We start from the raw sequence: 26,405 nt of genomic DNA, 5'->3' as shown, positions 1-26,405 counted from the left end.
ACGCGGCTGCGTCGGCGCCGAAAGGGGTCGCGTGGACAAAGAAGGTAGCGGAATCCTTGCAGCGGATTCGAAAGGCCAGTGTGGTTCCCGCACAGGACGCCAGTGCGCCTAAGCTGACGCCTAAGCCTGCGAGGGAGCAAACGCCTATCCGTTTCACCCTGCCGCCCAAGTCGGCGCCGAAGGCCTTCGCACCGAAACAGGGCGGACCCTCGAGGGAGGTGTTAACGCCGAAGGCTGCCTTGGCGGTGTCGAAGCTGCGTCTCCAGCCGCTTGCGGAGGAGGAACGTCGTGCGGTAATAATCGACGCCAACACCGGAAAACTGTCGCTCCTCAAACGGAAGATCACGACTGAGCCGACGTTGGAACCCTTTAAGATTCCTCTCAAAAACAAAAGGGACTCCGAGGACTCTCCGGCTTTGGTGGAACCTGTGTCCCCGCAAACCCTGGGAAACTCGCCGACGCATTCCGCAGCAGCCGATGCGGACGAGGAAGGTGACGAGTACAACTATCCGGCGTACTCGGATCCGGAGGAGGAGCACGTACCGTGGTCCGCCGGAGGCGACACGGAGGACCCGCAGTCGGCTCAGGACACTCAACTTTTCGCGGCCAAGACGTCCCCGTCTGAGGACTCGGCGGCCTTCAATGCTCTGATAGAGAGAGCTGCTGCTAACCACGACGTCGAGCTGCACTCGGACCCCGTGGATGTGGACTTCTTGTTCGACACCTTCTCGGTAGCCGAAAAGTCTGTCAAAACACTACCGATGCTTAAGGGGGTGCTGAAACATGCAACGGAGGTTTTCAAGGAGCCCACCCGAGCGCGTGTGGTCAACCCTCGCATCGACAAGAAATATAAGGCAGCGCCCACGGATCCCACATATATTAAGGGACACTTGCCATTGGACTCCTTGGTTGTTTCCAACGCTCGGAAGAGGGCGAACTCTCAAACTACTGGTGACGCTCCTCCCCCAGACAAAGAGTCCAAGATCTTTGAGGCCTCAGGCAAACGAATTGCTGCACAGGCAGCTAATATCTGGAGAATATCTAACACCCAAGCCTTACTAGCACGTTATGATAGGGCTCATTATGACACATTAGAGGCCATACTGCAACACTTGCCTGACCAATACAAGGAGGCGGGAGAGATGCTCATTCAGGAGGGTAAACTCATTACGAATGCATCCATCAAATGTGCACTGGATGTGGCAGACACAGCCTCCAGGGCTATCAATACCAGTGTGCTGCTTCGATGCCATGCCTGGCTTAGAATTTCGGGGTTCAAACCCGACATCCAAACTACGATCCTCAATCAAACAGTGAATCCTGACCACCTGTTTGGCCCTGAGGTGGATGCCACACTGGAGAAAATGAAAAAAGATACGGAAACTGCCAAGTCTATGGGGGCTCTACAAAGTCAGCAGTTTCGGAGTGGTTCCTTTCGCCGCTCAAACTCCAGAGGCACCTCAAGGGGACAGGCGTCCCAGTCAACCCAATATTACAAGAGTAACACCCAAGCCTCGTATAACAACAAGGGTCGAGGTGGTTACAGAGGCAATAATGTCAAGGGCAGGGGACGTGGAAACAATAGTTCCAGGTCCACCACCACCAACAAACAGTGACGTCTTGTCACTGCCCCCCGACCATGCAACACCGGTCGGGGGGGAGACTCCAGCAGTTCCTGCCGGCGTGGAAGACCATCACCACGGACAGGTGGGTGAGGTCTATTATCCAGTACGGGTACTGTCTAGAGCTTACGTCCATTCCACCGGACATACCCCCAAGGAGCCGTCCTATGTCAGGCGAGCACTTGACCTTGTTGCAGCAAGAAGTTCTAGTCATGCTGCAAAAAGGGGCAATAGAGCTCGTTCCATTGCAAGAGCGGGGAACAGGGGTTTACTCCCTGTATTTTCTGATTCCCAAAAAGGACGGATCCCTCAGGCCGATCCTGGACCTCAGGCCCCTGAACTGGTACATCCTCTCGGAGCACTTCCATATGCTCACGTTGCAGCAGGTGCTTCCCCTGCTTCAACAGGGGGACTTCCTGGCTACGCTGGATCTGAAAGATACCTATTTTCATATCCCCCTGCATCCTTCCCACAGGAAGTACCTCAGATTCACGATCTTAGACCAGCATTACCAGTTCAAGGTTCTGCCGTTCGGGGTCACCACGGCACCGAGAGTGTTCACCAAGTGCCTAGCGACTGTGGCAGCGCATCTCCGTCGCCAGCACGTCCACGTCTTTCCCTACCTGGACGACTGGCTCATTCAAGCAAGGACAGAACAGCAGTGCGTCGACCACGTGTCATGCACCATTCATCTCCTGCACGATCTGGGATTCTCTCTGAACTACCCAAAGTCCCATCTACAGCCCGCCCACGTGCGACAGTACCTGGGCGCGACGATCAGCACTCTGGCAGCCACCGCGCAGCCAAATTCAGTGAGAATCGCCAGTATCCAGGCGCTGATCCAACGATTCAGACCCCAACACTCGCTTCCAGCGAAGGTGTTCATGCAGTTGATAGGCATGATGGCCTCCTGCATCTCCATTGTCCCGCACGCGAGACTACATATGCGTCCGCTTCAGGAGTGCCTTGCACGTCAGTGGACTCAGGCTCATGGGCAACTGACAGACCTAGTGTTGGTGAGCGGTCGGGCATACAACTCTCTGCATTGGTGGAATCCACACAACCTTTGCAAGGGCCGACCATTCCAAGAGCCTGTCCCACAGATTATCCTGACGACGGACGCCTCTCTCCAGGGATGGGGAGCGCATGTACTCCATTACACTGTGCAGGGACTATGGACACTACAGCAAAGGAAGATGCACATCAATGTGTTGGAACTGATGGCAATCTTCATGGCCTTGAAGGCGTTCAAAGTACATCTGTGCAACAAAGTCGTGTTGATCCGGACGGACAACATGACGGCCATGTACTACATCCAGAAGCAGGGAGGCACACACTCTCCACAGCTGTCTCATCTGGCTCAGAGCATGTGGAAGTGGGCCATTTAGAGGAACATCTTCCTCATGGCAGAGCATCTCCCGGGCAAGGACAATCAAATGGCGGATCTGCTCAGCAGGCACAGCCATCAGATGCACGAGTGGGAGATACATCCATCAGTACTCCAACCGTACTTCCAAAGGTGGGGTCATCCAGAGATAGACCTGTTCGCCACAAAGGAGAACGCAAAATGCCGAAGCTTCGCCGCCAGATTCCCACACCCCCAATCACAGGGCAATGCGATGTGGATGAACTGGTCAGGCAAATTTGCGTACGCTTTTCCCCCAGCGCCTCTGATACCGCTGGTGGCACGCAAGCTCAGGCAGCACTCGATGACTCTCATCCTGGTTGCTCCAACGTGGGCTCGCCAACCATGGTACACCACGTTTCTAGAACTGTCCGTGGTGCCGCATCAAAGGCTTCATCTCACTCCTAGCCTTCTGACGCAGAGCCATGGCGACATTCAGCACCCAGATCCGCAACAGCTCAACCTGGCGATCTGGCTCCTGAAGTCCTAGAGTTTGGCTACCTCAATCTTCCTCCCGATTGCATGAACATCATTCGGGAGGCGAGGAAGCCCACTACCAGAGCTTGTTATGCGGCTAAATGGAAGAGGTTTGTCATCTACTGTGCTAACCACAATATTGACCCTCTAGATGCTTCCATTCAAAACCTCATTTGCTACCTTTTCCACCTGTATCAATGCAATCTGGCATACTCTTCCATCCGCATTCACCTGTCTGCTATGGCAGCATACCTCCAGAATAGGCAACACCTGTCACTCTTCAAGGTCCGTGCTATCAAGGCCTTTCTGGAAGGACTCAAAAGGGTCATTCCACCAAGGACCCCACCAGCTCCAGAATGGAACCTCAATGTGGTTCTTACGAGACTGATGGGTCCTCCCTTTGAGCCACTGCACTCTTGTGAGCTTCAGTTTCTGACTTGGAAGGTTGCGTTCTTAGTAGCAATTACATCGCTACGGAGGGTTAGCGAGCTGCAGGCGCTCACCATCCAAGAACCTTACTTCCAGGTACATGCTAACAGGGTGGTGCTCCGCACTAACCCTAAATTCCTACCCAAAGTGGTATCCCAATTCCACTTAAACCAGACAATTGAATTGCCGGTGTTTTTCCAAAACCCGGAGACACTGGCGGAGCGCATGCTCCACACCCTTGATGTTAAGAGGGCCTTGATGTATTATGTAGACAGGACAAAGGATTTTCGCAAAACCAAGCAGCTTTTTGTTGCTTTTGCCACTCACAACAAGGGAAACGCTATCTCTAAAGCAGGGATTGCTAGGTGGATAGTAAAGTGCATTCAGATCTGTTACGCTAAAGCTAAGCGCACTCTCACTATCCCCCCGAGGGCCCACTCCACCAGGAAGTTTGGGGCCTCAATGGCTTTCCTAGGTAACATTCCCTTAGAAGATATCTGTAGAGCAGCCACATGGTCTACCACACATACTTTCACTAAACACTACTGTGTAGACGTGCATTCCAAACAGCAGGCAGCTGTTGGTCAGGCTGTTCTAAAAACGCTTTTTCAGACTGCTGCAGCTGGCACGGGCGGCCGCCGATAATGGAGGGACTGCTATGTATTCTATGCACAGATATGAATTCAGCAGCCCACATGCCTCGAACTGCAAATGCTACTTACCAGTATGCATCTGTTCTTGGCATGTAGGGCTGCTGACATTCATATCGCCCACCCTCCTCCCCGGCGCCTGTAGCAGCTGCAGAATTCATTCATATACATACATATGCTCATAGCATGGTCATCACTCACATTCTTCACTCCATCTCTGCCAATGGCTAAAAACAATCTGGGGATGGAGGCGATGCCCATGCGCACTGTAGTCCAGGGGAGGAGCCACCTATCTCGTGATACTTCGAAGACTCTTCCAGGACAACAATGTGCAATCATCCGGACCCAACGCTAGGTGGCGATCTATGCACAGATATGAATGTCAGCAGCCCTACATGCCAAGAACAGATGCATACTGGTAAGTAGCATTTGCATTTCAGCTGGTGCAAAAATCTTCCATCATGCCTTCCTAGATCTCCAATCATTTATGAACCCCTTCAGTCTCATTGAGAGTTGTCCTTTTAGTACTTTGCAGTTGCGAGCCACCGTTTTCATGAATGCCTCTTCTTTGGCTGTGTTGTCGTCTGTTGAAGATGGTCAGAGGCCTTTGGTCCACATCATAGCAGTGGCTGAGTATTCCTGTCCTATAGATGTAGACAGTCTGCCGTGGCCTGAATGTTTTACTCCCATCCATTTCAGCGAGTGTTATTCAGATCACTTCAAAAAACACAGCTGCCATCCATTACATCAATAGACAGAACAGCATGCATTATTGGATCTTTTGTTGTGAAGCCTTGCCTCTGTGGTGGTAGGCTCTGTTGTGAGGCATTTTCTTAGTGGCTACCAGTCTGGCGGCTACCATGAAGGTGAGGGCAGATGTGCTGAGGCACCTCTCACTTAAGACCTACAAATTGGAACCTTAATTTGAAGTATGGACATGATCTTATACAGATTGAGATGTCGCCACCTAAATCTTTGCTAAAGAGGGAGTGCCATTTGATTTGTTTTCTGGTTCTGTAGGTGATGCTTTAATGTTCAAGTTGGGCTACTCTGCATTTTTCCCCCTAATCCTTCTGCTCTTGAAGGTTTTGCAGATTTTATCAGAACTAGCAGATGTCAGCCTGGCTGCCTGAAAATCTGCTACCAAGTCGGAATATGTGGGCCGCTGGTCCTGATTTGTGTTCATGGGATGAAGTCTTAAAGCTTGTGCGCCTTTGAGGCTTTGCGTACTCTTTTGCTTAACAAGGATTACCATTCCCTACCAAGAAGGGGCATTTCGCTAATCTTTTAGTGGTGTAGTTCATAAAAGGCGTTTTATATTTTTTTTATTCCATATCTTTTGTTGTTCCGCAGAGGGATTTAGTTTGTGTACTTTTCTCATGGTATTGCCAATTCCAATTCCAATTCCAAAAATTCTTTATTTCGGCCACATGGGCCATAAAAGATACAGTAAAATACAGTACATAGATACACAGTAAAATGGAATGCATATGTTACAGAATATTTACATATAAAAAGGCTAGAGGATCTGCATGGGGTAAGGAACACAATGGCACCAATTCAGGGGGACATTTTCTTCCTTATTAACCAAGCTGCCATTAGGAATTTTGATACCGCAAAGACAATATGTCCCAGGGTATTGGTTTTCATAACCCTGTATGCTTGTCGGTATTCCCGAAAACCCAGGTTCCGGCACAGCGGAGCAATCCAACGCTTCCTGGGATTCCGGTATGCGTGGCAAACAAACATTATGTGCAAGTCATCTTCATTCTTGGTTTTACAACAAGGACAGAGTTTGTCACCCCCAGTGCGCCATTTGTGAGTAAATACTTTAGTGGGGAGTGTGCCAAACCTCCATTGCAGGAACAATTTCCTCGCCAAAAGAGGAAAGATAAAATCCATAAAAGGTTCAAAGAGATAAGAATTTTTGGACTCCATAAAACGACTCGTAAGGGTGCCGGTGCTATGAGCATTATCCATGTCAGCCAAATTTTTGTTTTTGTACAGCTGGGCAAGAGTTTTGCGTGTGATCCTTTGACAACCCTGAACTGGATCATCCCAGAGGTCTGGCAAATTCAAACTGGACAATTCTGATTTAATAAAAGCCAGCCAGGGGATTTTGTTACTGCCGTTCAACCTCAGTACATGAATAAGGTCCTGCCTATAATGATGCAGTTCCTCAGTGGACCATATCCGATGCCAGAACTTCACGGGTTTGGATAAAAGATCTTCAGCGATGGAGTATAAGCCCAAATCCAATCTTAGGGGGAGCAGTGGCGTTCCCTGCGGGAGAGCAAGCAGGCGTCTCAAAAATGTATTTTCCACCGCTAACAATGCCTTCCCTGCTTTGAAACCCCACAGCTCGCTGCCATACATGGCTGCTGCCTTCGCTTGAGTTCTATAGGTTTCAAGAGCCGGGCTTACAGGCTTAAAGGTGGATTTATTTGCCACCTTCAGGAGTGCGCCCTCTAGCTGGGATAGCTTCAACCTTGATCTCGCTATCTGGCAGTCCCAGGCCAGGTTTTCTTGTAGTGTTACCCCCAGATAGACAAAGGTCGAGACCCTCTCAAGGCTAACTTCCCCCAGTTTTGGGTTGGGTCTGGTTCTGGCTGGGGGATTAAAGATCATAAACTTAGTCTTTTCTGTGTTGACCTCCAACCCGTGTTGCCGACAGAAAAGGCCAAAACCATTTACAATCCTCTGGATCCCCATGGGGGATTTGGAAAGCAGGAGGGTGTCATCAGCAAACATGATTGCCGGAACCCTCCTGCCTGCCAAAACCGGGGCATCATTGTCCTCGACAGTGTCAAGATGTTGAATGACACTGTTAATGAACAGGCAGAAAAGGGTTGGCGCCAGGACACAGCCCTGTCTGACTCCTCTAAGGACAGGGAATTTGCCCGAAAGCTTACCATCCCTCCCACACCTTACTTGGGCATAGTTGTTCTCGTGAAGCCTGATGATAGTACTAAGAAGGTGTGGGGGCACTCCTAGCTGATGCAAAACCTCCCAAAGTTTCCCTCTAGGGACTAGGTCGAAGGCTGACCTCAGATCCACGAAGACCATGTACAGTCTTCCACCCTCTATGGTGACAGTCTTCCAATATAGGAGAAGAAGGCGGAAGATCTGATCCATGGTCGACGTGTTCTTTCTGAAGCCAGCCTGAAGGGGGGTCATGATGTCATTTTCCTCCACCCAGTCCAAGAGGTGATTAAGGACGAGGCGCGCAAAAAGCTTTTGGGGGACATCTATTAGGCTAATGGGCCTGTAGTTGGCGGGGAGCAGAGTAGATCCCTTCCTATGGATCGGAACAATCTCTGCCCCCAGCCACGACCCGGGGATTGACATACCTCCTATGATGGCATTAAAAAGAACAAGGAGGTATGGGCCCCAGATGTCCAGGTGGTGCCTAAACAAATCCCCAGGTAGCCTGTCTAAACCCGGCGCCTTCCCCGCTGGTAGTTGCTTCAGGGCTGCCTCCACTTCCCCCAGGGATAATTCCCATTCACGGTCCTGCATGCCAGAAGGCGCATCCAGAGCTGTGACTGGACAAGGATTGGTTTCTTTATAGAGTTCCCCGAAATGGGCCTCCCAGACCTCGGGGGCAATATTGGGTTCTACTGCGTTTTTGAGTTCCCCTGTGCCATTATTAACAAGAGCCCAGAATTTACGGGAGTCCCTAACTTTTAGGGCATCACAAAGATCATGCCAGTGGTTCCAGTCCCACTCGGTCCTGGCAGACGCCATCACTGTTTTATAGTGTTTCCTATGGGCACGCACCTCGGCCTTGTTTGACCCCTCTTTTATTGCAGCAATGAGCTCAGACTTTGCTGCCCTACAAGAGGAGGTATACCAGGTGGGAACATGGGTCTTTTTCTTTCTATTTGGCACCAGCGGGTGGAATACCTCAGCCAAATCTCTTACAAGACCCTGGTGGATGTCACCCAGTTTCTCATTATATTCCGGGGTTCTTGGTGCGTTTAGCAGTGCATCCACCTCCATAAAGCTTGGGATTGCCAACCCGTATAATTTGCTAATGGCCTCTTCTGAGCTCACAAGTTTTCCCCACTTAACCCGTCGCCTGCTGGTTGTGAGAACCAAATCCCCCTCCTCTCCCCCTGAGTTTTCTACCACTTTTCCCGCTACATGGGGAGGCCACTGGATATTTAAGCACAGGGCGTTATGATCACTATCCGACCTGTTTATTACCCTGAAATCGTGGACTTTAGGCCAGAGTGAGATATCCACCATGATGTAATCTAGCCTCGACTCATGACCCCTCCTATTAAAGGTGCACACTGAGGGAGTATCGGAGATGGTGCGCCCATTACAAGCCCTCAGTGCGTAGTTCAGGGTGAGGGACATAAGTTGTATTGCAAGGGGGGACCAGGCTTTAGGATATGGGGAGGACGAAGGTGGGACTCCCCAATAGTCATCTTCAGCCGTGAGGGCACCCTCCGACATGCCCTCAAGGGGTTCAAAGTGGCAGTTGAAGTCTCCTCCAAGCACCACCTTGAGGTCTCCCGGCAGCTGCCCCAGGAAGGAGGAGAGGTCGTTTAGGGTGGGGGATTCGTCAGGCGCGGCAACCGGTCGAGAGTAGACATTCACAATGGCCCAAGATGGTTTGCCAGGCCATGTGAGTCGAACACACTGGATGTCCTGCGAGGACGTAAGTACCTGTTCCGCCTGACATCCAGTGTGACTCGCAATCCAGATTGCCAGCCCGCCCGACGGCCTCCCCCTCCCACCCCATTTGGCAGGAATCTCAAATACATCAAACCCATTCCTGGTTACAGTGTCCCGTGCCCACGTTTCTTGAAGGAGGAGGATGTCGCTACTGGCCAGTAAATGGTCCCACTCCGGTGTGCCTTCCTTGTTTGCAATACCCGCTACATTCCACGAAACAATTCTCAGGCCCTGATCTATGGGTAGAGCGCCTTGACCATCAGTGGGGGATTGCGTATGGACGGTAGGTGGATGAGTTCCTGGCACGATGGTAGGTGGACCAGCCAGCTCATCCCCCCCGGGTTGCAGGATGTGGCCAGTCCAGGTGTTGTGAGAAGTCCCCTGTAAGCCCAAACTGTCACCGCTGTTAGGTGGTCGATCACTAGCGTTAACCTGCGGGGCGTATTCTATTACGGGGGCTGCAGTCATTCCCACCCGACTTTGCGCTTTGCCTTTAGCATTAACCTGGGAGCCAGGTTCAGCTACAGGGGTTCTGCTCTCTCCCACCCCCCTGAGAACCTCGTCTACCATCTTTCCCGAGCCAGACGAGGTGTCACTGATTTGTAGTCAGTCGACCTGGTCTAGGCAGGAGAATCTGTTGTAATGTATGAAATTTGCCTGGGCATGCGAAGGGTGGTGCCTTGGTCTGTAGCGTGAGCCATCCACAGCATAGCCCACCCTAGTCCACCCCTTCTCCCCCCTTGCCTCTGTGCTGCTTGCATTTGGGTAGAAGTACGAGAGGGGGACTAATTCTATGTTGGACTTGTCAGGCCTAGCAAGCCAATTAGAAATGTAGTTGGCTACGTGGGGGCTTTTAAAACTTATGATGATACAATCCCCAGCCTTGTTCTTTGGGGTGTAACCAATCCAAGGGATCCTCCTAGCCATCAGGACCTCGCCTTTCAGGTTAGGGGGCAGCGGTCTGTTGATGCTAAGCCAGCTTATCACCTTGTTGCGTAACGAGTCTTGGGGCTCCCTCATATCACCAGTTAGCTCAGGTACTCCCACCATGATTGCCGTATAAGGGACCGCTTCTGGGGGCAGGTTGACCACCCTACGCCTATCACATTGGGGAGCAGGACCATCAATAGTGCCATTTGTAGGGATCACGGCTCCCCCAGTCTGTAGCGCTGGAAGTTGCTTTGATCTCCTTGGGGCCGGAACAGGGGGCCTGGGAGCCGAGGGCAGCAAAGGGGGCGCCTGAGGAACAGGCGCCCCGACCGTGCCTAGCAGTACCGCATTAGCCCCCTGTGACGGTGTACCGGACCGCAGGCTATTCACCAGGGAGGCCCGGGGGACTGGAGTGGGGTTTGTCATATTTCTATCTGTCCTGGGGCTTTTCCTTAGGTGACTGCTTTCCAGGGCCTTCAATCTGGACTCTATGGCGTCCAGTTTAGCTGCAATGGGAGTTAACAAATTCCTCATAATATCAGTGAGTGTGTTGACTAATGAGTCAGTGCTGGTAGAAGTAGAAGTTGCCCCACCAAAAATGAAAGGACCCGTGTGCAAGGGTAGGGAAGCAGGAGCTGGAGAGCCCGTGCGAATCGGCCTGGACCCTGATAGGTTGAGGTCAGGAGAGGCAGAAATGTCTATGCTGTCAGTCTGGTTTAGCTCTACTAAGTCCACTTTGGCCCTCTTTGCCTTCTTTGCTTTCCTAACCCTTTTCCTTTTGGGGGGGTGCTGTACTATACTACCTACATCATCTATGGGCAAGTCGGCCTGACCTGCATCTTGCAGGACTGTTCCTCTGCTTTCCGGAATGGTAGTATGATCAGAGATCCCAGATAGCCGGGAGGAGTTCCTGTCCCTCTGCGTCAAGGGAGTTCTTAACTGCTGAAGGACCGACTCAATCGTCTGATCAATGCTGTCCATTAGTGACATGTGGGTGACATCCAGTGTGAGCGGTGTACTCGCCTCTGTAGAAAAGGTATCTCCCTGATCCAGAAACACACTTTCCGGGCCCATCTCAAGGTGGGCCTCAGGGATTGGCGAGCATTTACTAGCTAGGTTACTCGTCTTTGGGAAAAATTTGTCCAGAGTACTTGTACCTTGTTGGGCAGACTTGCTTCGTGAGGTTCTGGTCGCCATGATGGAATATATAGGGGGAGGTAAAGAAAACCCGAGGCGTCAGAGGGGTGGCCCGGTCCGGTCTCTGCCGGCCTCTAACGGCCTAGAACGGCCCGCTCTTTGCCCGGTCTTCGCCCCGGTGACCGCCCCGCGCGCGTCCCGCGATGCGCGTGGGCAAGTTCACCTAAATATGACAAGGGGGCGTGGCACTGGGAGGGGGCGCGGCGCGGCGGGAAGAGGAACCAGCTGACGATGGCAGATGGGCTGCTGGTCCTCGCAGTCCCGCTCGCCTGCGCCTCTCACCTCCGCTGCGGCCGGTCTCACTATCGGTATCTCCCCAGTAGAACCAGGCGTAGGCTCCCAGCCAGGCAGTGGCGAGCGGACAGCAGGAAAGACTTCTGCACACGAGCGGCACCCGCGGAGCGGGGGCCGCGAGGAGTTAAGTGCACCTTCAGGCGGGGGGGCGCGGCACTGGGAGGGGGCGCGGCGCGGCGGGAAGAGGAACCAGCTGACGATGGCAGATGGGCTGCTGGTCCTCGCAGTCCCGCTCGCCTGCGCCTCTCACCTCCGCTGCGGCCGGTCTCACTATCGGTATCTCCCCAGTAGAACCAGGCGTAGGCTCCCAGCCAGGCAGTGGCGAGCGGACAGCAGGAAAGACTTCTGCACACGAGCGGCACCCGCGGAGCGGGGGCCGCGAGGAGTTAAGTGCACCTTCAGGCGGGGGGGCGCGGCACTGGGAGGGGGCGCGGCGCGGCGGGAAGAGGAACCAGCTGACGATGGCAGATGGGCTGCTGGTCCTCGCAGTCCCGCTCGCCTGCGCCTCTCACCTCCGCTGCGGCCGGTCTCACTATCGGTATCTCCCCAGTAGAACCAGGCGTAGGCTCCCAGCCAGGCAGTGGCGAGCGGACAGCAGGAAAGACTTCTGCACACGAGCGGCACCCGCGGAGCGGGGGCCGCGAGGAGTTAAGTGCACCTTCAGGCGGGGGGGCGCGGCACTGGGAGGGGGCGCGGCGCGGCGGGAAGAGGAACCAGCTGACGATGGCAGATGGGCTGCTGGTCCTCGCAGTCCCGCTCGCCTGCGCCTCTCACCTCCGCTGCGGCCGGTCTCACTATCGGTATCTCCCCAGTAGAACCAGGCGTAGGCTCCCAGCCAGGCAGTGGCGAGCGGACAGCAGGAAAGACTTCTGCAGTTAAGTTTGTCTAGTTTCTTTTTTCCAGTCTCAATCACTTCAGCCCATGGGGTCGATGAGTTACAGGTCTGGTGATCATGCACTGCATTTACCAAGAGAAGCTGGTCCTGTGTACCTTCCCGTTGTTCTAGTCTGAAGAATTATCTGCCTTCCACTACCATCTTTCCTCCTCTTTCTCTTCACTCTACCAAGAAAGAGGGGAGTTTGCACATATTAGACCCCACACATGCTGCCTCGTAATGCATTGACTATTCAAGACTGTATCTGTCAGCTCTTTGTGTGCCTCGCTGGAGTCAAGAAATGGATACCATTGCAAGTGCAACCATTTGTATAAGTGAAGGAAGCCCCTCTAGCTGGCATTCATGCACACCATAAGAAGGCAATTGTGGCTTCCGCTGCACTTAAAAGAGACGTGGAAGTAGCTGATATGGCCAGGTGGCCGCTTGCTCCTGTCTGCATATCTTTGCCAAACATTACAGCTTGTCAGCTCAGGCATGCAATTATGTATATTTTTATCACGGCTGCGTTTCATGACCTCCACGATTAATCTCCACCATTCAGTCCTGTCACTTGTTAGTATTGCTTTGGGATTCATTCTAAGGTGATGAATCTGTACGAAGAAGTCTCGATCAGAAGTAGATGTTAGTTCCCTTTTGTAATGATATAGCTGATGAATACTACATCTTCTCACATATTCCTCACTCTTCCGTTTGATTCAGATCCCAAAGTATGCAGAGGTATTTATACTATTATTGTGTCTGTCAGGAAGATCCCTCAATTCCTCGCTGCCCACCTCAGTGGAGCAGAGAAAAAAATGCAAGGAACCACTCCAGTACACCACAAGTCGTCAAATACAGCCCAATATCATCACATCCTGAGTTGGCAGAGTTAACTGTCAATTGTGAGTGTAGGGACAATTTCTGGATCAGTCTGGCAGCAGCAGGATATTCAAAATGTGAGCAGTCTGTATGAAGATAAAGGTATCCATCCGAATAAGCTCTCCTGAAGTTAAGTAACTTTTTCTTCATTCATTTGCTACTTCTTGGCTTGCCTCTGGGGGTGATTTTATGCTGGTGAACACTTCCTCTTGAAGTATTTTTTTCAATTTAGGCATTTGAATATCACTCTCTTGGCCATGTACTGCCTTTCCTTCAGTCTGTACCTAATTGTTAGGCTCCACTCCTAAAACATGTATTTTTTTAAACCATGTACCTTTTTGGGAGGCTGGGCTTTGTGTATGATTCAGACATTTACAATCAGTACAGAGGACAATACTCCAGGTATGGTAACCAGAATGATGTGCAGTGTTTCAGGTGTAGCCTCCAGAAGTGGCCTTATTGTTTTGGATGTGACTACAGAAATGACCATGTTACTCAGATGTTTCCTGGCAAAATGTACACATGGTTTCAGATGTGGCATCAAGAAATGGGCATATTTATTCAAACGTCATTGCTTCAGGTGTTGCCTCTGGAAATGGACGCATTACTTCAGATGTGGGGGTTGTCAGGTTGGACAAATTGTTTCAGGTTTGGCCTCTTGAGATGTGGGCTCCAGTAATAAGCTCATTGATTTAAATATGGCCTCCAGAAATTGACACAATGCTAAGTATGTGGCTTCAAGGACTTGACACAATACTGAAGATATGACATCCGTATCTCTTGCGCCTGCCCCCCATATATATATATCGGCTCCACACCGGGACACCATGTGACTGGAGCCGGTATCGTGTGTCACACGGTGCCACAGTGTGAGTTGGTAGGTATGAGTTTTGAACCGCACCAGTTCAGCCTCTCGAGGGTTGTATTGTGCATATATGTTGCATTCGTTATTTTTTGCTTCGCGCACCAGAGGGGGCCATTTTGCTGCAACTTGGAGTATCTGACCATGGCCGATGCAGGAATCCATCCTTTGGCAACGTCCCACCTTCCGTCTGATTGATGATCCTGGCACTGTCACGCTCGAGTGGCCTTTGCGTTTGTTGAAGGGCCTCCGAACCCTTAAGCTGATGAAAGATTCTCTGTGGATCAAACAAAGCACATTAAAATAAACCCAACACGGGCCTGAGAAACCGCATTGGAATGTAATTCCTAATGTGATGCGGACAATACCGACCGTCGCTGGCCCGCTCTCTTGACCGGAAAGTATGATCCTCTCCCAGTTTGTAACTTTTGTGTAAACAAGAACTTTTCTGTTAGTTGAAAATATTTTGGCTGGGGATCACAGAGGAGCGCCTCCTAACCCGATCCCCCTCAGCGGAGCCGCCGCGTCCCCGCGCCGAGGAGCTTTGCGCTTTGACGGCGCTGCCAGCCGCGCTCCGGCCCGCCCGCCCGCCTCCTCGGGACGCGTCGAGTTCACACGGATGTTTCTTATTAGACCCTACCTCGTTCGAAGTTAATAGAATCATTTCTCGAGCTGAAGTTCAAGCGACGGCTGAAGGATTTCTTTCAACTTGGAACGAAATGAGATTTCAATAATTTCCAGCTGGGTTCCTCGTCCGTGAGGTGCCCGGCTCTGGTTACAGAGGCCCCGGGCGTTTCGCGGGTGAGATTCTGGCTTGTCGGGAGTGAGCAGGCAGCCCTGAAGGGAAAACAGTGCCCTTTCATTCAGGGTGCCCCAGTCTAGGACCTGCCTGCGCCGTCCTGCTGAGTCCTATCAGCCTGGGCTCTGTCATGCGCAGTTCGGCCTGGCAAAGCAGTCGCGGGCCTGGGGCTCTCTCGCGCCAACTGTGCCAATGTAGGCCATCTTGTCTTTAGCTCACCAGGTACCAGGGTTGGATTGGGATTAAAAATCGGCCCGGGCACGCTTAAAAAAAATCGGCCCACATTTGGGGGGGGGGGGGGGGGGGGGGGGGGTTTAAAAAAAAAACATGCACGCATCAGTTTACACTAGTGAAACACACCTGGAAACAAGTGAGGCCACTTTTGCTCAGGCCTCCTGACCCACTCAGTATGCCTACATTAATGGGAGGCCCAGCGAGACTAAAGGGGTGACACCTCTACCTGTTGCTGCTAAACGGGAGGTAATGAGTGCCCATCTCCCTCCAGAAAGGCCACTTAGACACCCACTGAGCCGCTGGCTGGATAGTTGAACAACAGAGACCCCGCCCAAATCGGCCTGCAGGCTGCTCAAAAGCAGCCCTCAGCTGGAACTCGGACCCCGGCCCCTAGGGCATTGCCCGAATGCCCCCGTTACCAATCCAACGCTCCCAGGTACACGCCCATACTTGAACAGACCTATCTAAGCCCTAATCTTGCTAAACTCGGCCGCTCTAACACCTCACAGCCTGCGCCCAGAGACTGTAGACAGTTCGCACTCTACCTGTTTTGGCCCTCTTGTCTTTAGCTGACCTAATCAAACCTCAGACAAGGAGAATGTTAGCCAGTTTAGGTGCCCATACTTTCTGACCTGTTCCAGTTTAGGCCTACCCAACCAGAGCTCGCGTTTTGGGAGCTCTTCACAAACAGAACTGTGCCAGTGTTGGCCCTCCTGTGCTGGGCTCCTCATGTGTGAAACTCTTTTTTTCTGTATTCCCACACATGGTGAGCTCTGCCAGTCTAGACCCTCACGTCCACCTTTAACCAGTTTAGGACGATATTTTCAGCACTCTGCCAGTCAAGGTGGTCACTTGCAGAGAGCTACCAGTATGCGCCTTCGGGTTCATGGAGCACTCTTATCAGTGTAAGCCCAAACGTTGGCAGGTTCCCCCATTCTGGACCTTCATGTGAAGTTGTCCCAATCTAGGACCCACACATCTTGAACCTCGGTGCTTAATTTGTAAAAGAATAAGCAGCAGGCCCAAAGTTCTGCTCAGGAGGGCATGGCTTGTGCTAACGAATGTTCGTACTGCCAAATAAGGAGGCTACCTGCTCATGATTCTACCCATTGCCTCTGCACTACGACCACACTCTGCCGATCCCTTTATCTCACTCTGTTTCATCCCTGCTTTTTGCACCCAGTCACTCGTCTGCTATTTGTCTCTTTTTTTCCCTCTTTTCCCTCTATCATGTCTTTCCTTACCAAGCTCAGGTTCAAAGTCTGATTTTGAAAAATAGGTGGTGCCAGTGTCCAAAAATGAGTGCCGTTGTCACCCACTTGCAACAATGCTTACACTTACTACAGTGGTAGTCTGTGTAAGCTAAGAGTCACAACCTTGTCATGGCCTTGTAAACCTAACCGTATGTGTAATAGGTTGAATTGCGGTGACAAAGTGACTTCATAGAAACCTTCATGTGATGGATGTCAGTTGTGAATGGTCATGATCCAATCAAGGAGTTTTTCAAATATTTTCTGTCTGAAAAAGTTGAGATAGTGTAACTGCAAGAATACAAGCTTCCAGTATTGAGTGATCAGAACAAAGCATTTGATTGCTTATTTAGATTAATTTGTGAGAGAAGAGGAAGAAAATGTGTTTAAGGGACCATGTGTGGATGAAGTATTGATTGCAAAGGATAAATGAAAGGAAGTAATGGATATGGATGAGAAATGAATGAAGGCAAAGTTATCAATGGAAATGAGTGGCAAGAAGAAACCAGCATTCTGAACACTACTGGGTCTGGTTTGCTTTTTGAGTTTTTAATAAACCTTCAAAAAGCATGTAGCAGTGAAAAATTCAAAGCAAAAACATTTTTCTGTATAAAATACATCGAGTACAAGAAATTGATGTGTAATGCTTCTATGCTTTTTTGAGATGTAAAATAGACCCTCATGTGTGGCACTGAGCGCACTGCATAGGAGGTGGAATGATACACCAAACAGCCAATAGCATGAGTTTGGGGGATTAATACTAGTCTGGATGGAGCCAAAGTCCACTCTGTTTAATTTTGAAAGAAGTGGTAATAAAAAGTATTACATACATTAGCTCTGTCAAGCCAGACTAAAAAAATGGCAAACGTTGTAACTGTTGTATGGTGAAAGATGGGTGGGGTGGCATGGTTTGTACAGGAGATATGGCAATTCTTCACATTTCATTAAGCAGAAGGATTTTTGGAGAGGGTCTTAGAGGCACAAAACTAAGCAACAGATCATCGGAGAAGATAACTGGTGGTCAGGGGTAGGCCTAGCTGTATATAGGATAGTTGGAAAGTGCCATGAGTGTTAGTTTCAAAGCAACAGGATAAGTATCAAGAATCTCAGAATAACAAAAGGTCATGGCAGGCAGTTGAATTGGACATCCGGGGACACTTGCAGTGGAGTGCCGGTGTGTTGGGCCTGGAATGCCTCTTGCATGATGTACAGTCTTTATCCCTACCCTGCATGCCCAAACTGCCTATCAATGTGACCCTGATTTTTTGGTTCTTGGTCCTACTTCATACTAATTCTGTGTGCGCGCGTTGGCCTAGGCCCAGTTTTTAACAATGTTCAGTTCTGGACCATAAGAATGGGAAGGGGCACACCAAGGGCACCCTCATAGTCTCAGAGGGCTACTATCCCCGTCATAAGTTTAATTATTGTAGTTTGCTGCTCTCGATGAAACTTTGATCCTGAACTCAAACATCCTGTGCAGTGTGCATATGTGCTAAGTTTTCTAGTGTGCCATGCATGAGTGATTCTGGCCTGCAGGTTCCATTTCAGAAACCCACAGGCTGGACCAGAGTACAACATGGCGTAGAGGTTGCTTTCTCCAGATTACATGTGTATTGCTGCCTTCACCTAGAAGGAGGGGGGGGGGCATCATACACCATGGTGAATAAAGAGGAGGCTGGCTTTCTTTAGAAGTGCCATGGACCTTCCTGATGCATTGTCCAGTTATGGAAGTGAGTCATTTGAAGGGGTACAATTTGTGTCTCTCTTCCTGAGCTCTGTCATTAGGGGTCATAAATAGCTGGGTACTGCCTGTTCACACCTCTTTAAACTTCTGTGTTGGGCTCTCCATCAGGCAGAGTAGCATTGCAGACAAAAGACAGGCCTGGAAGGTGGCATGATTGGCAAATAAATAAGGGAAGCCGACTCAAACCGGTTAAAAGGAAGCAGTCCTGGAATACACATCTTTTATCTGTGAAATTAGTATAAAGATGTAAACTAACGGCCTATCGTTGTTAGTTTTGGTCTCTTCTTCTGAGGAGGGGTACTTCACAGAGTACTCTGACTATTATGCAGCCAGTATTGGTGCCACACTGCAGCCAACTCCTACGAGAGGATGGAATAACGCTTGCAATCTGATCTGAAGGACTAATTACTAGACTTTCCCAGGTGCCATGACATCCTGCCTTGTGAGCCAGGGGTAAGACGCGCCAATCCTGCTGCAACAGCTGATCATGGAATGGGTGTCTGTAATTGACTCTGGCATAGTGTTCGTCTGACAGAGACTTTCTTAGTATGTGGAGCTGAAAGAAACTTGGTACTGCCAGACCAGGCAGTGGCATCTGTCACTTATACACACGCATCATAGCTACCAAGGCACCTTGGGACATGTGCCTTAAAGATTAACTGTGTGACTGCGGTATTGCGCAAGTGTATTGTTGGATCAGGACCAGTTTGGAAGACGAAGTGACTAGAGCGGTGGCCCTAGGGTGCCTTCTGAAGAATTGAGTTGTTGCCATGAGCTTCTTCATGCAGATGATAGCGCTTGGAGTTTGCTGCACCAAAGAATCATCTGTGGCTGTCCTGCTCAAGAAGAACTGTACTCACCGGCATGTCAGATTAAGCTCCATCGTGAGGCAAGCACCCTCTTGTGTATCTGAATGAGCGACAACCCACAGCCAGCTGCCTGAAAGAATGCCACTGATGGAACCCCCTGCTCCCGACGCGAACTGCCGAGCAATATGCTGCAAGGCTGGCTACCACAAAGCTCTCAGGAAGACTGCAGTGTGTCGCCTAGAAGTTCCCTGCAATTGGTAAAATCCCACTACTATGAGAGGTGCTAACGTGGCATGGTGCCGCTCCCAGAAACAGGATGAGAGACTACCAGAGGCAAAGCTACATGGTGCTAAGACCAAAAAGAGGCGTGGGGGCGAGGTGGAAGAAGGTGGTGCACCTATAGACCTTATCTTGAACTCTAAACATTGGGTGTTGGGTGGGGGGACTAAAGAACGGCCAGACAACGGATAAATGGATCCTTTGCCAGATGCCCCTGAATGCATATAGCTTAATCAGTGAATTGGGTATTCATGCATTGATGGATGTGTGTTTACATTTGGTGTGTTTTCTGTGTAGCACTAGGCTCAGCATAGATCTTATTGCACTGCTGGGAGGTGGTATTGTTTCCTGAGCATTAGTAGCCCCACACTAAACTCCCCGAGACTGCTCGTCTCACTACCATTAAGAGTCAAGTGCAAGTCAAGTGCAGAAAGAAATATAGTGGGCCCAGTTTGCAGTGCTGTAGTAAAATCGATCCTAGGTGAGCAGCGGCAAAAGGCCTCAATCACCACAGTTGTGACTCCGTAATCCCTGCCTGCGCCTCAGCTTTCTGGATAAGGTCCTCCACTATGTATGTGCTTTGTCGACATGACAACTTCTCTAAGAATCCATTCATATCATTACCTCTGAGTAATTAGGTTTCTTAGCGATATTTTCATTGGCAATGGATATCCATGTTTGTTACTGCCTGACATTGGGGTACATAAGGGTTCGGATGAGATGGAGGTGCATTTTCAGAAAAAAGCATACGCCACATTTCACAAACCTGTTGCTTTGTATTATTGTTGATGGGACACTGTGTGGCAGTATTGCGATATGGATGAATTTAGGATGTAGGGCAAAATCTGTGAAAATACCTGGGGAGTGATTGCATAAAGATTGACACTGCTTGATACCATAGGACTGGATGTGTTTGAAGTACAGAGGAATGAAGCCAGACAGATTCTCTGGGGAAGGCAAAGAAGAAAGGGAGTAAGAGGAGCACGCTCAGTAATGTATAAATCGAGTTTTGGCTCAAATATTGAAAAGAAATTGCTAATGTGGAGAAATGGCAGAATACAATATAACTGCCTATACAGGCACAAGAAAAGCCATTCAAGCCTGTTAGAATAAGGACACGAGAATATGGACTCTGCAAATTATGGGGGTGGTGGTAGTTCACCCATTGGTGGTAAGGAATGGGGAGATACAAATGGAAGAGAGAGAGAGGGAAGCTGAGAGGTGAAGAGGAGAAAGTGAGAAGAGGTTGCCTAAAACGTTTGAAGAGCATAAGATGGATTTATGTGTTACCTTCTCTTCTGTGTTTTCTATTGTATTGCATTTGTTGAAAAGGTAAAGTGTATATCTTTCTGGCCTTCTAGAATGTTGGATGGTATGTTAGTGAACTGTAGAATGAACTGTTTGCGAATAGGGCTTTGTACTCTTAACTTCATCAATCTTATATTTTTATATCCTGCTGGTGCCTCCAATGCTGTTTTCACGTGCATCCAGGGTTTTTATATGCTTATTAGTCTATCCACTTTTGCCTTCTCTGGTATAATTTGTCTTGCTCACAATTTGAGAACTCATGATTTCTGCTTTTTTTCTCTCACCCAAGATATGAACTGTCTGTAATATTTCTCTTCTTTTTAAACTTACCCAGTGATTCGTTTCCTGGTTTCTCCGTTACAACCCTTGAGCTGTTCTTTTAGTTTGTCCTCAGTTTTTCCTGATGCATTGTTTCTTTTACCTAGGCGCTGAAAGCCATCAACGAAGTGGGTGACCTGCTGAGCCTCAAATATTCACGTCACCAACGGGTGCCCCTCTTAGACCGACCCTTCGACGAGACGACCTATGAAGAAACAGAAGACTAACAAGCCCCAGGCTGCTCTGGACAATTACTCTCCTACAGAGGCTGAGGGAAATAGTGTCTCCCTTACCACGTGATGAAGACAAAAGGGGATGGGGGGAATTCTAACAGCCCAGGTTCACTTACTGAGCAAAGACTGGGAGTGGGTGGATATACCATTGCTCTACTAAATAAGTAAACTTTGCAGCAACCTCTCGCCTTTTATCCTTCAGGTGGGCGCAGAGATGGCTCAACACTTTAAGCGAGAATGAACATCCTTCCTGTGTAGTACATACCCACCTATCTGATTAACCAGTGCCACTCTATTCAATTCATGTGAAGCAACCTAGTAAACAACTTACGGTGGCCCACTCCCTGAGTAGTAGGAAGTCCATGGTTTTCCCTGCGTAGGGTGGTACACCATTCCTGCACAGCAACAAGCTCCTCCACTCTTGCAGTATTGCGATATAGTATGTTGCACCACATGCGGAAATGAGAGATGACCTAGTGCTTTGCAGTAACTTGCTTGCCTCACGGCACATGAAATCGCAGTGTTCCTCTGCAGTAATGGCTGCACCCTCACAGCATTTGGAGAGACGCTTCCTTGCATCGATCTTCAAAGGATCTTCCTATGCCCCCTTCAGATCTCATAACTGTATATATATCTACATATGTTCCTTATTTCATTTTTCTCCCAAAGTGACTTATCTGTTTATATTTTTAACATATTTATTATCTAATGAAAGCTGTGCAAGTTTCTCTCATGGTGGAATGCAATGGTTCCGCTTACCCAGGTTGCTCTTATGAAATTCGAATTTTGGGCCCATTGACAGTCCAGCTGCCTTCAATGACTTTGAGAATGGCATTGGTGCTGCAAACAGTCCTCATTTTCTGTAACCAACACAATTTGGAGATGGAAGGGGGATGGATTTTTGTGTACCAGATAGTTTGTCCAGTAATACGCATCAAGCGGATGTCACACATCAAGATGTCACACTGAAATCTGTCATCGTCCACCCCATTGCTCTGGGACAAGAACACAGTGGAGATAATCAGTCAGTAGCACTCATTTATGTATCCATGATATTCCAGACCTAGATGTCCATCGAGGATTTGCTTCCCTTTTCCGACCAATTATGTTTATAACCTTCATGTATTTTTGCAATAATCAAAAGTTTGATTCTGGTGTCTTAGCCCTTTATACCCTACTACTTGTTCGGAATTATCTTGTAGTTGACAATTACGCTGTGTAAGTCAGCTGTGGGTATTGCACTCCTTAAGTAATCTGTTTTGAGGCACAGTGTAGGGAGAAAGTATTTGATGATATATGTTCCTGTTTTTTAGTTGAGATTGAGATTTTTGTGGCTGTGCATGAGGAGAAAGATTCGAGTTTTACATCTGCCTAGATAACATCCAGATATTGCTCTTCTGCTTGATGTTTTCTGTTGCCGAGGCTGTCCTTCACAGTAGCACAGAAAATCAACCCATAACCATTGGAAGATGCTGAAGATGCACTCCATGCAGATACTCCCCTTCTGAAGCCTGGCACAACACTCTCTGGAGAAGTCGAGACATGCGAAAGTGGGTTTATAGGCGTAGGAGGGTCGTATTGGTGGGCATTGTGTTTACATAAGAGAAGTCCGACCCGCCGCACAACTGGGTGCTTTTTGTGTTCACTTAAACAATGATAGGCTAAGAAGAGCGTGCAACGCTGTTCCTGCTTGTCAAGAACCAGATTGTTTGGCAGAATATGAAAACTAATTACGTCCAAAAGTACAGAGTTTTGTTGTAGACAAAGATGAATGTCCTATCCCAGGTAAGTGGAAAGCCATGCTCTTATGGTAATCCCTCAAAATATACACTTTGTCCTGGGTATTTTTGAACAAATGTCAGCCGTTTCGTCTCGGTTTAGGTTCTCCCTTCACTCTGTCCCCAGCAGCAATTAAAATCAAGGTCTTTAGTGTTGGCAACTTTTGTCTGTGCTTTAAACTTATCAAATTTTTCTCTTGTACTTCTTGGTTATTATGGTCCTATCCATATATTCCATTTGATGGACTTGTGTCTGTTATGGTCAATTTTCTCATATTGAGAAATTATTAAAATAAATTGCCCACCAAAGTGCATTCGAGAATATGTTGAAGACCTTGAAGGTTAAATGGCTAGTCCGCCAGGTTATCATTGGGTATAACTAGCCTTCAGCTTGCCTCTGCTAATGACTTGGCCGCTATACCAATAAACCTATTTAAACATTGAGATTCATGAACCTGTAGCCGCTCGGAGCATTATGCAACTGTCCATGTTTAGTTAGTAGCAGAGGGGTATTATGTGTAAGTGTGCTGAATCCAGTTTTGCCTTGTGCCACCCGCTTTACAGCCACTAAATGCAAAGTCTGCATATCCCTTGAACTTGGAGCATATTTTCATTGGAGCATATTTCATGGCTTACACCAGACCTCCCTGAGTATTCCCATTTCATGGACTCTAGACACACAGATTCAAGCTTTTGTTTGATCCAGGTTTCATCGTTTTGAATTAGTCATGCTGTATCACCTGTCTTAGCTTTGAAGTGGAATCAAACCTCTGGGACGGAATTTCCTGGCAGCATTTCTAGCAAAATGTTCTTCTGTGGCAGATCAAAAACGTTTGTGTCATCAATCAGAAAGACTCGTTGCTTGAAACGGAAATTCCTCACTCTTTGAAGAGGCCCACGAGGATTGTCAAACCTGCAGTGGTAATAGCAGAACAATACATTGTATATGCTCGTGAAATAATGGATTCTGCTACCCATACTTCACTCTTGCTGTTGTCTAAGCGAAACACTTCGTTATCTAGGCACTTTAAGAATAGCTTGTCTGGCAAGAAATAGGAGTGCAATTCACCGGGGTAATGGGAGGGTTCCTGACAGGAGAAGGGATTAGTTATGCCTGACAATCACGCTTTTCTTCATAGGGCTGTCCCAAAGATCATCTGGCATCCCTAAAACGGTTGTACCCCTTTGTGACAAATGTAAAGACTTCTCATAGGAGAGGATGAAGTGGGCTAATGCTAACCTTGCATGCAATACACAAATCCTGGCTGAAACATTGTGATGTCTTCATGACTTTGAGCTCTTTGTGTTGCAGCATTTCTTGCAAATGTTTCACCTCTAGTGACACTTCAATCTCTTTAGTCGATGTGCATCTATTCCTCTTTTAATTTTGTTGTAGTGCAAGTAGGGGTCGCAGGCCACCTCCATCCAAAGCATCTTCTTACAGCTTATTTATAGACGTGAACAGAAGGCTGTCTTTGTGGACTCGCTCATTGCCCTGCAACATCTTTTGATGCTGATGCTCTTGCTGCAATGCTAGTATGTTGCTTCTCCCTGGTGTCACTGTGTGTGACTCCAGGTTAGACGTTGTCAAACTTTTTTTCAGTGAAATATTCCAGATATTTCAGGATTATAAAAATTCTCATAGCCTGCTGCAGACTGCTGCTTTTCTGAATTTTAATTTCCGCCCACCAAATACCCTAGAACAGTATTGAATTCTGTTGTTGTGACAATAGTTTACAGTGTCAGATCTTATAATGTCATGTAATCAGACTGAACCAATCATTAAGACCAATTTGCTATTTTAAAGGACTTAAGTAACGAAAGGCATAGATTGGGCAGAATGTTTTCCTTTTAGGGACCTTTGCCTGAGCTACCTAGATGATTCTGGAAGTGGTTGGTGTAGTAGTATCAGATCCTGAAAGTCCAATGCCGGTCTCCTGCAGATGGAAACATCCACGAGGTCAGAGTGTCTTGTATTCATTAGATAGGACAGACGGGACTGTACATAAATTATCAGATATGTTTCATAAAATGGACTGAACACCCTTAAATTGCAATGTTTGGGCTGTTTTCTATTTAGGGCATAATGCAAGCCAGGCTATTGTTGGTGTAAATTTAGCAGTTGTTCCTTTGCAAGCATAGCAATGAGGATTTAACTAAGAGCAGGAAAATTCCTCAAAAGATGCATAGGTACTTTGGACTAATTAGGACAGTAAATGTCTCTGAATGACCGGACTCAAATAGCCAAAAGTCTGCAGTGCTATCCTGATCTATTAACAGAAGCCTTCCTCATGCCGGTCTTTCAGAAAACCTCATCCAAAGGCCAATTGCACCTGCCGACAAAGATGCTCATGTGTTTTGTGCTCTGAAAGTAGGGCTTGCTGTTCTCTTGAAAGTTTAAGCTTTCTGCTTATTCGGCGAAGAAAAGGGGAGCCATTATCATTGAGTTAATGGGCTGTATCCGTGTATGTCTGTACTGTGGGCGAGTTCCAGAAGCCAACACAAGAACTTAGATGAAGTAAAATGGGGGAGATTTTGGAGTTGAGGGGCATGTGGATATGACGTGATTTTCTTACATTAGTGGGTCACAGACTACACCCTCGACCTTTCTAGCATATTGTTCCCTCTCACTATTCCACAATCTTCAGATTGGACCAAAAAGCACAGTGACCAAAAGCAATACTTCAGCAAAAACACAGCAAAAGATGCCCAATTCCTACTTTGTAGTTTACCGCCAAATGTTGGGCATCCAAGGACCGATCTCTGGCCTGATTAGCAGTTGTGATATCTGCTTTCTTGACCGTGAGATCTGATTGAATTGCTTTGTTGTGTTCCCTTTGCCATCCCTCTTGCTGTGGTGGGCAACCTGTGCAAGGGAAGTGGCTGATGTATGTATATCTGTATGATAGAGGTGCGCCTCTGCACAAGTGTGCACACATTCCTGCTTTGAACTGGAGGGGAATGTCTAGTTGCCTGGAAAAATCTTATTTTGTATAGAAATAAACAGTCCATGGGGGCTTGTACAAACTCTCTAAGGAATCATACAATATACATTTGAAGTATAAAAAAATGCCTAAAACTGTTATTCTTTTTGGTATGACGAACTAATAAACTGACCGTGAAGAATAACCATTGTTTTACCTTGCAGACATTTGTTCTTTGTGAAGCCACTTGTACTTTCCTTTTTCTATGAACTGCAAATGTAGGGCTGTTAGTAAATGTGTTCTCTCTTAAAGTACTTGGTACCTTCAAATGCAGCCAAAATCCCTATCTGAGTGGGCAGTAGGGGGCTTTGGATTTTGCACATGTCTGTCTGTTTGTTGCTTATTTGGTTTTAACCATTTGCTT

At 48.5% G+C, this 26,405-nt stretch overlaps 1 protein-coding gene across 1 annotated transcript in view; it reads left to right on the top strand.

Annotated features, from left to right (window-relative positions):
• SPTLC2 (serine palmitoyltransferase long chain base subunit 2) overlaps positions 1 to 26,186 on the top strand; it is a 425,361-nt gene extending 399,175 nt beyond the window's left edge. The window contains exon 12 of the mRNA XM_086937562.1: positions 21,154 to 26,186. Coding sequence (XP_086793688.1) covers positions 21,154 to 21,273 — 120 coding nt within the window. The 3' untranslated portion in view covers positions 21,274 to 26,186. The remainder of the gene's footprint in view (positions 1 to 21,153) is intronic.
• The last annotated feature ends 219 nt before the right edge of the window (positions 26,187 to 26,405 follow it).

This window comes from Lissotriton vulgaris, chromosome 9, assembly GCF_964263255.1.
Source record: "Lissotriton vulgaris chromosome 9, aLisVul1.2, whole genome shotgun sequence".
Lineage (NCBI taxonomy): Eukaryota > Metazoa > Chordata > Amphibia > Caudata > Salamandridae > Lissotriton > Lissotriton vulgaris.
This window is presented reverse-complemented; position numbering and strand designations above follow the sequence as displayed.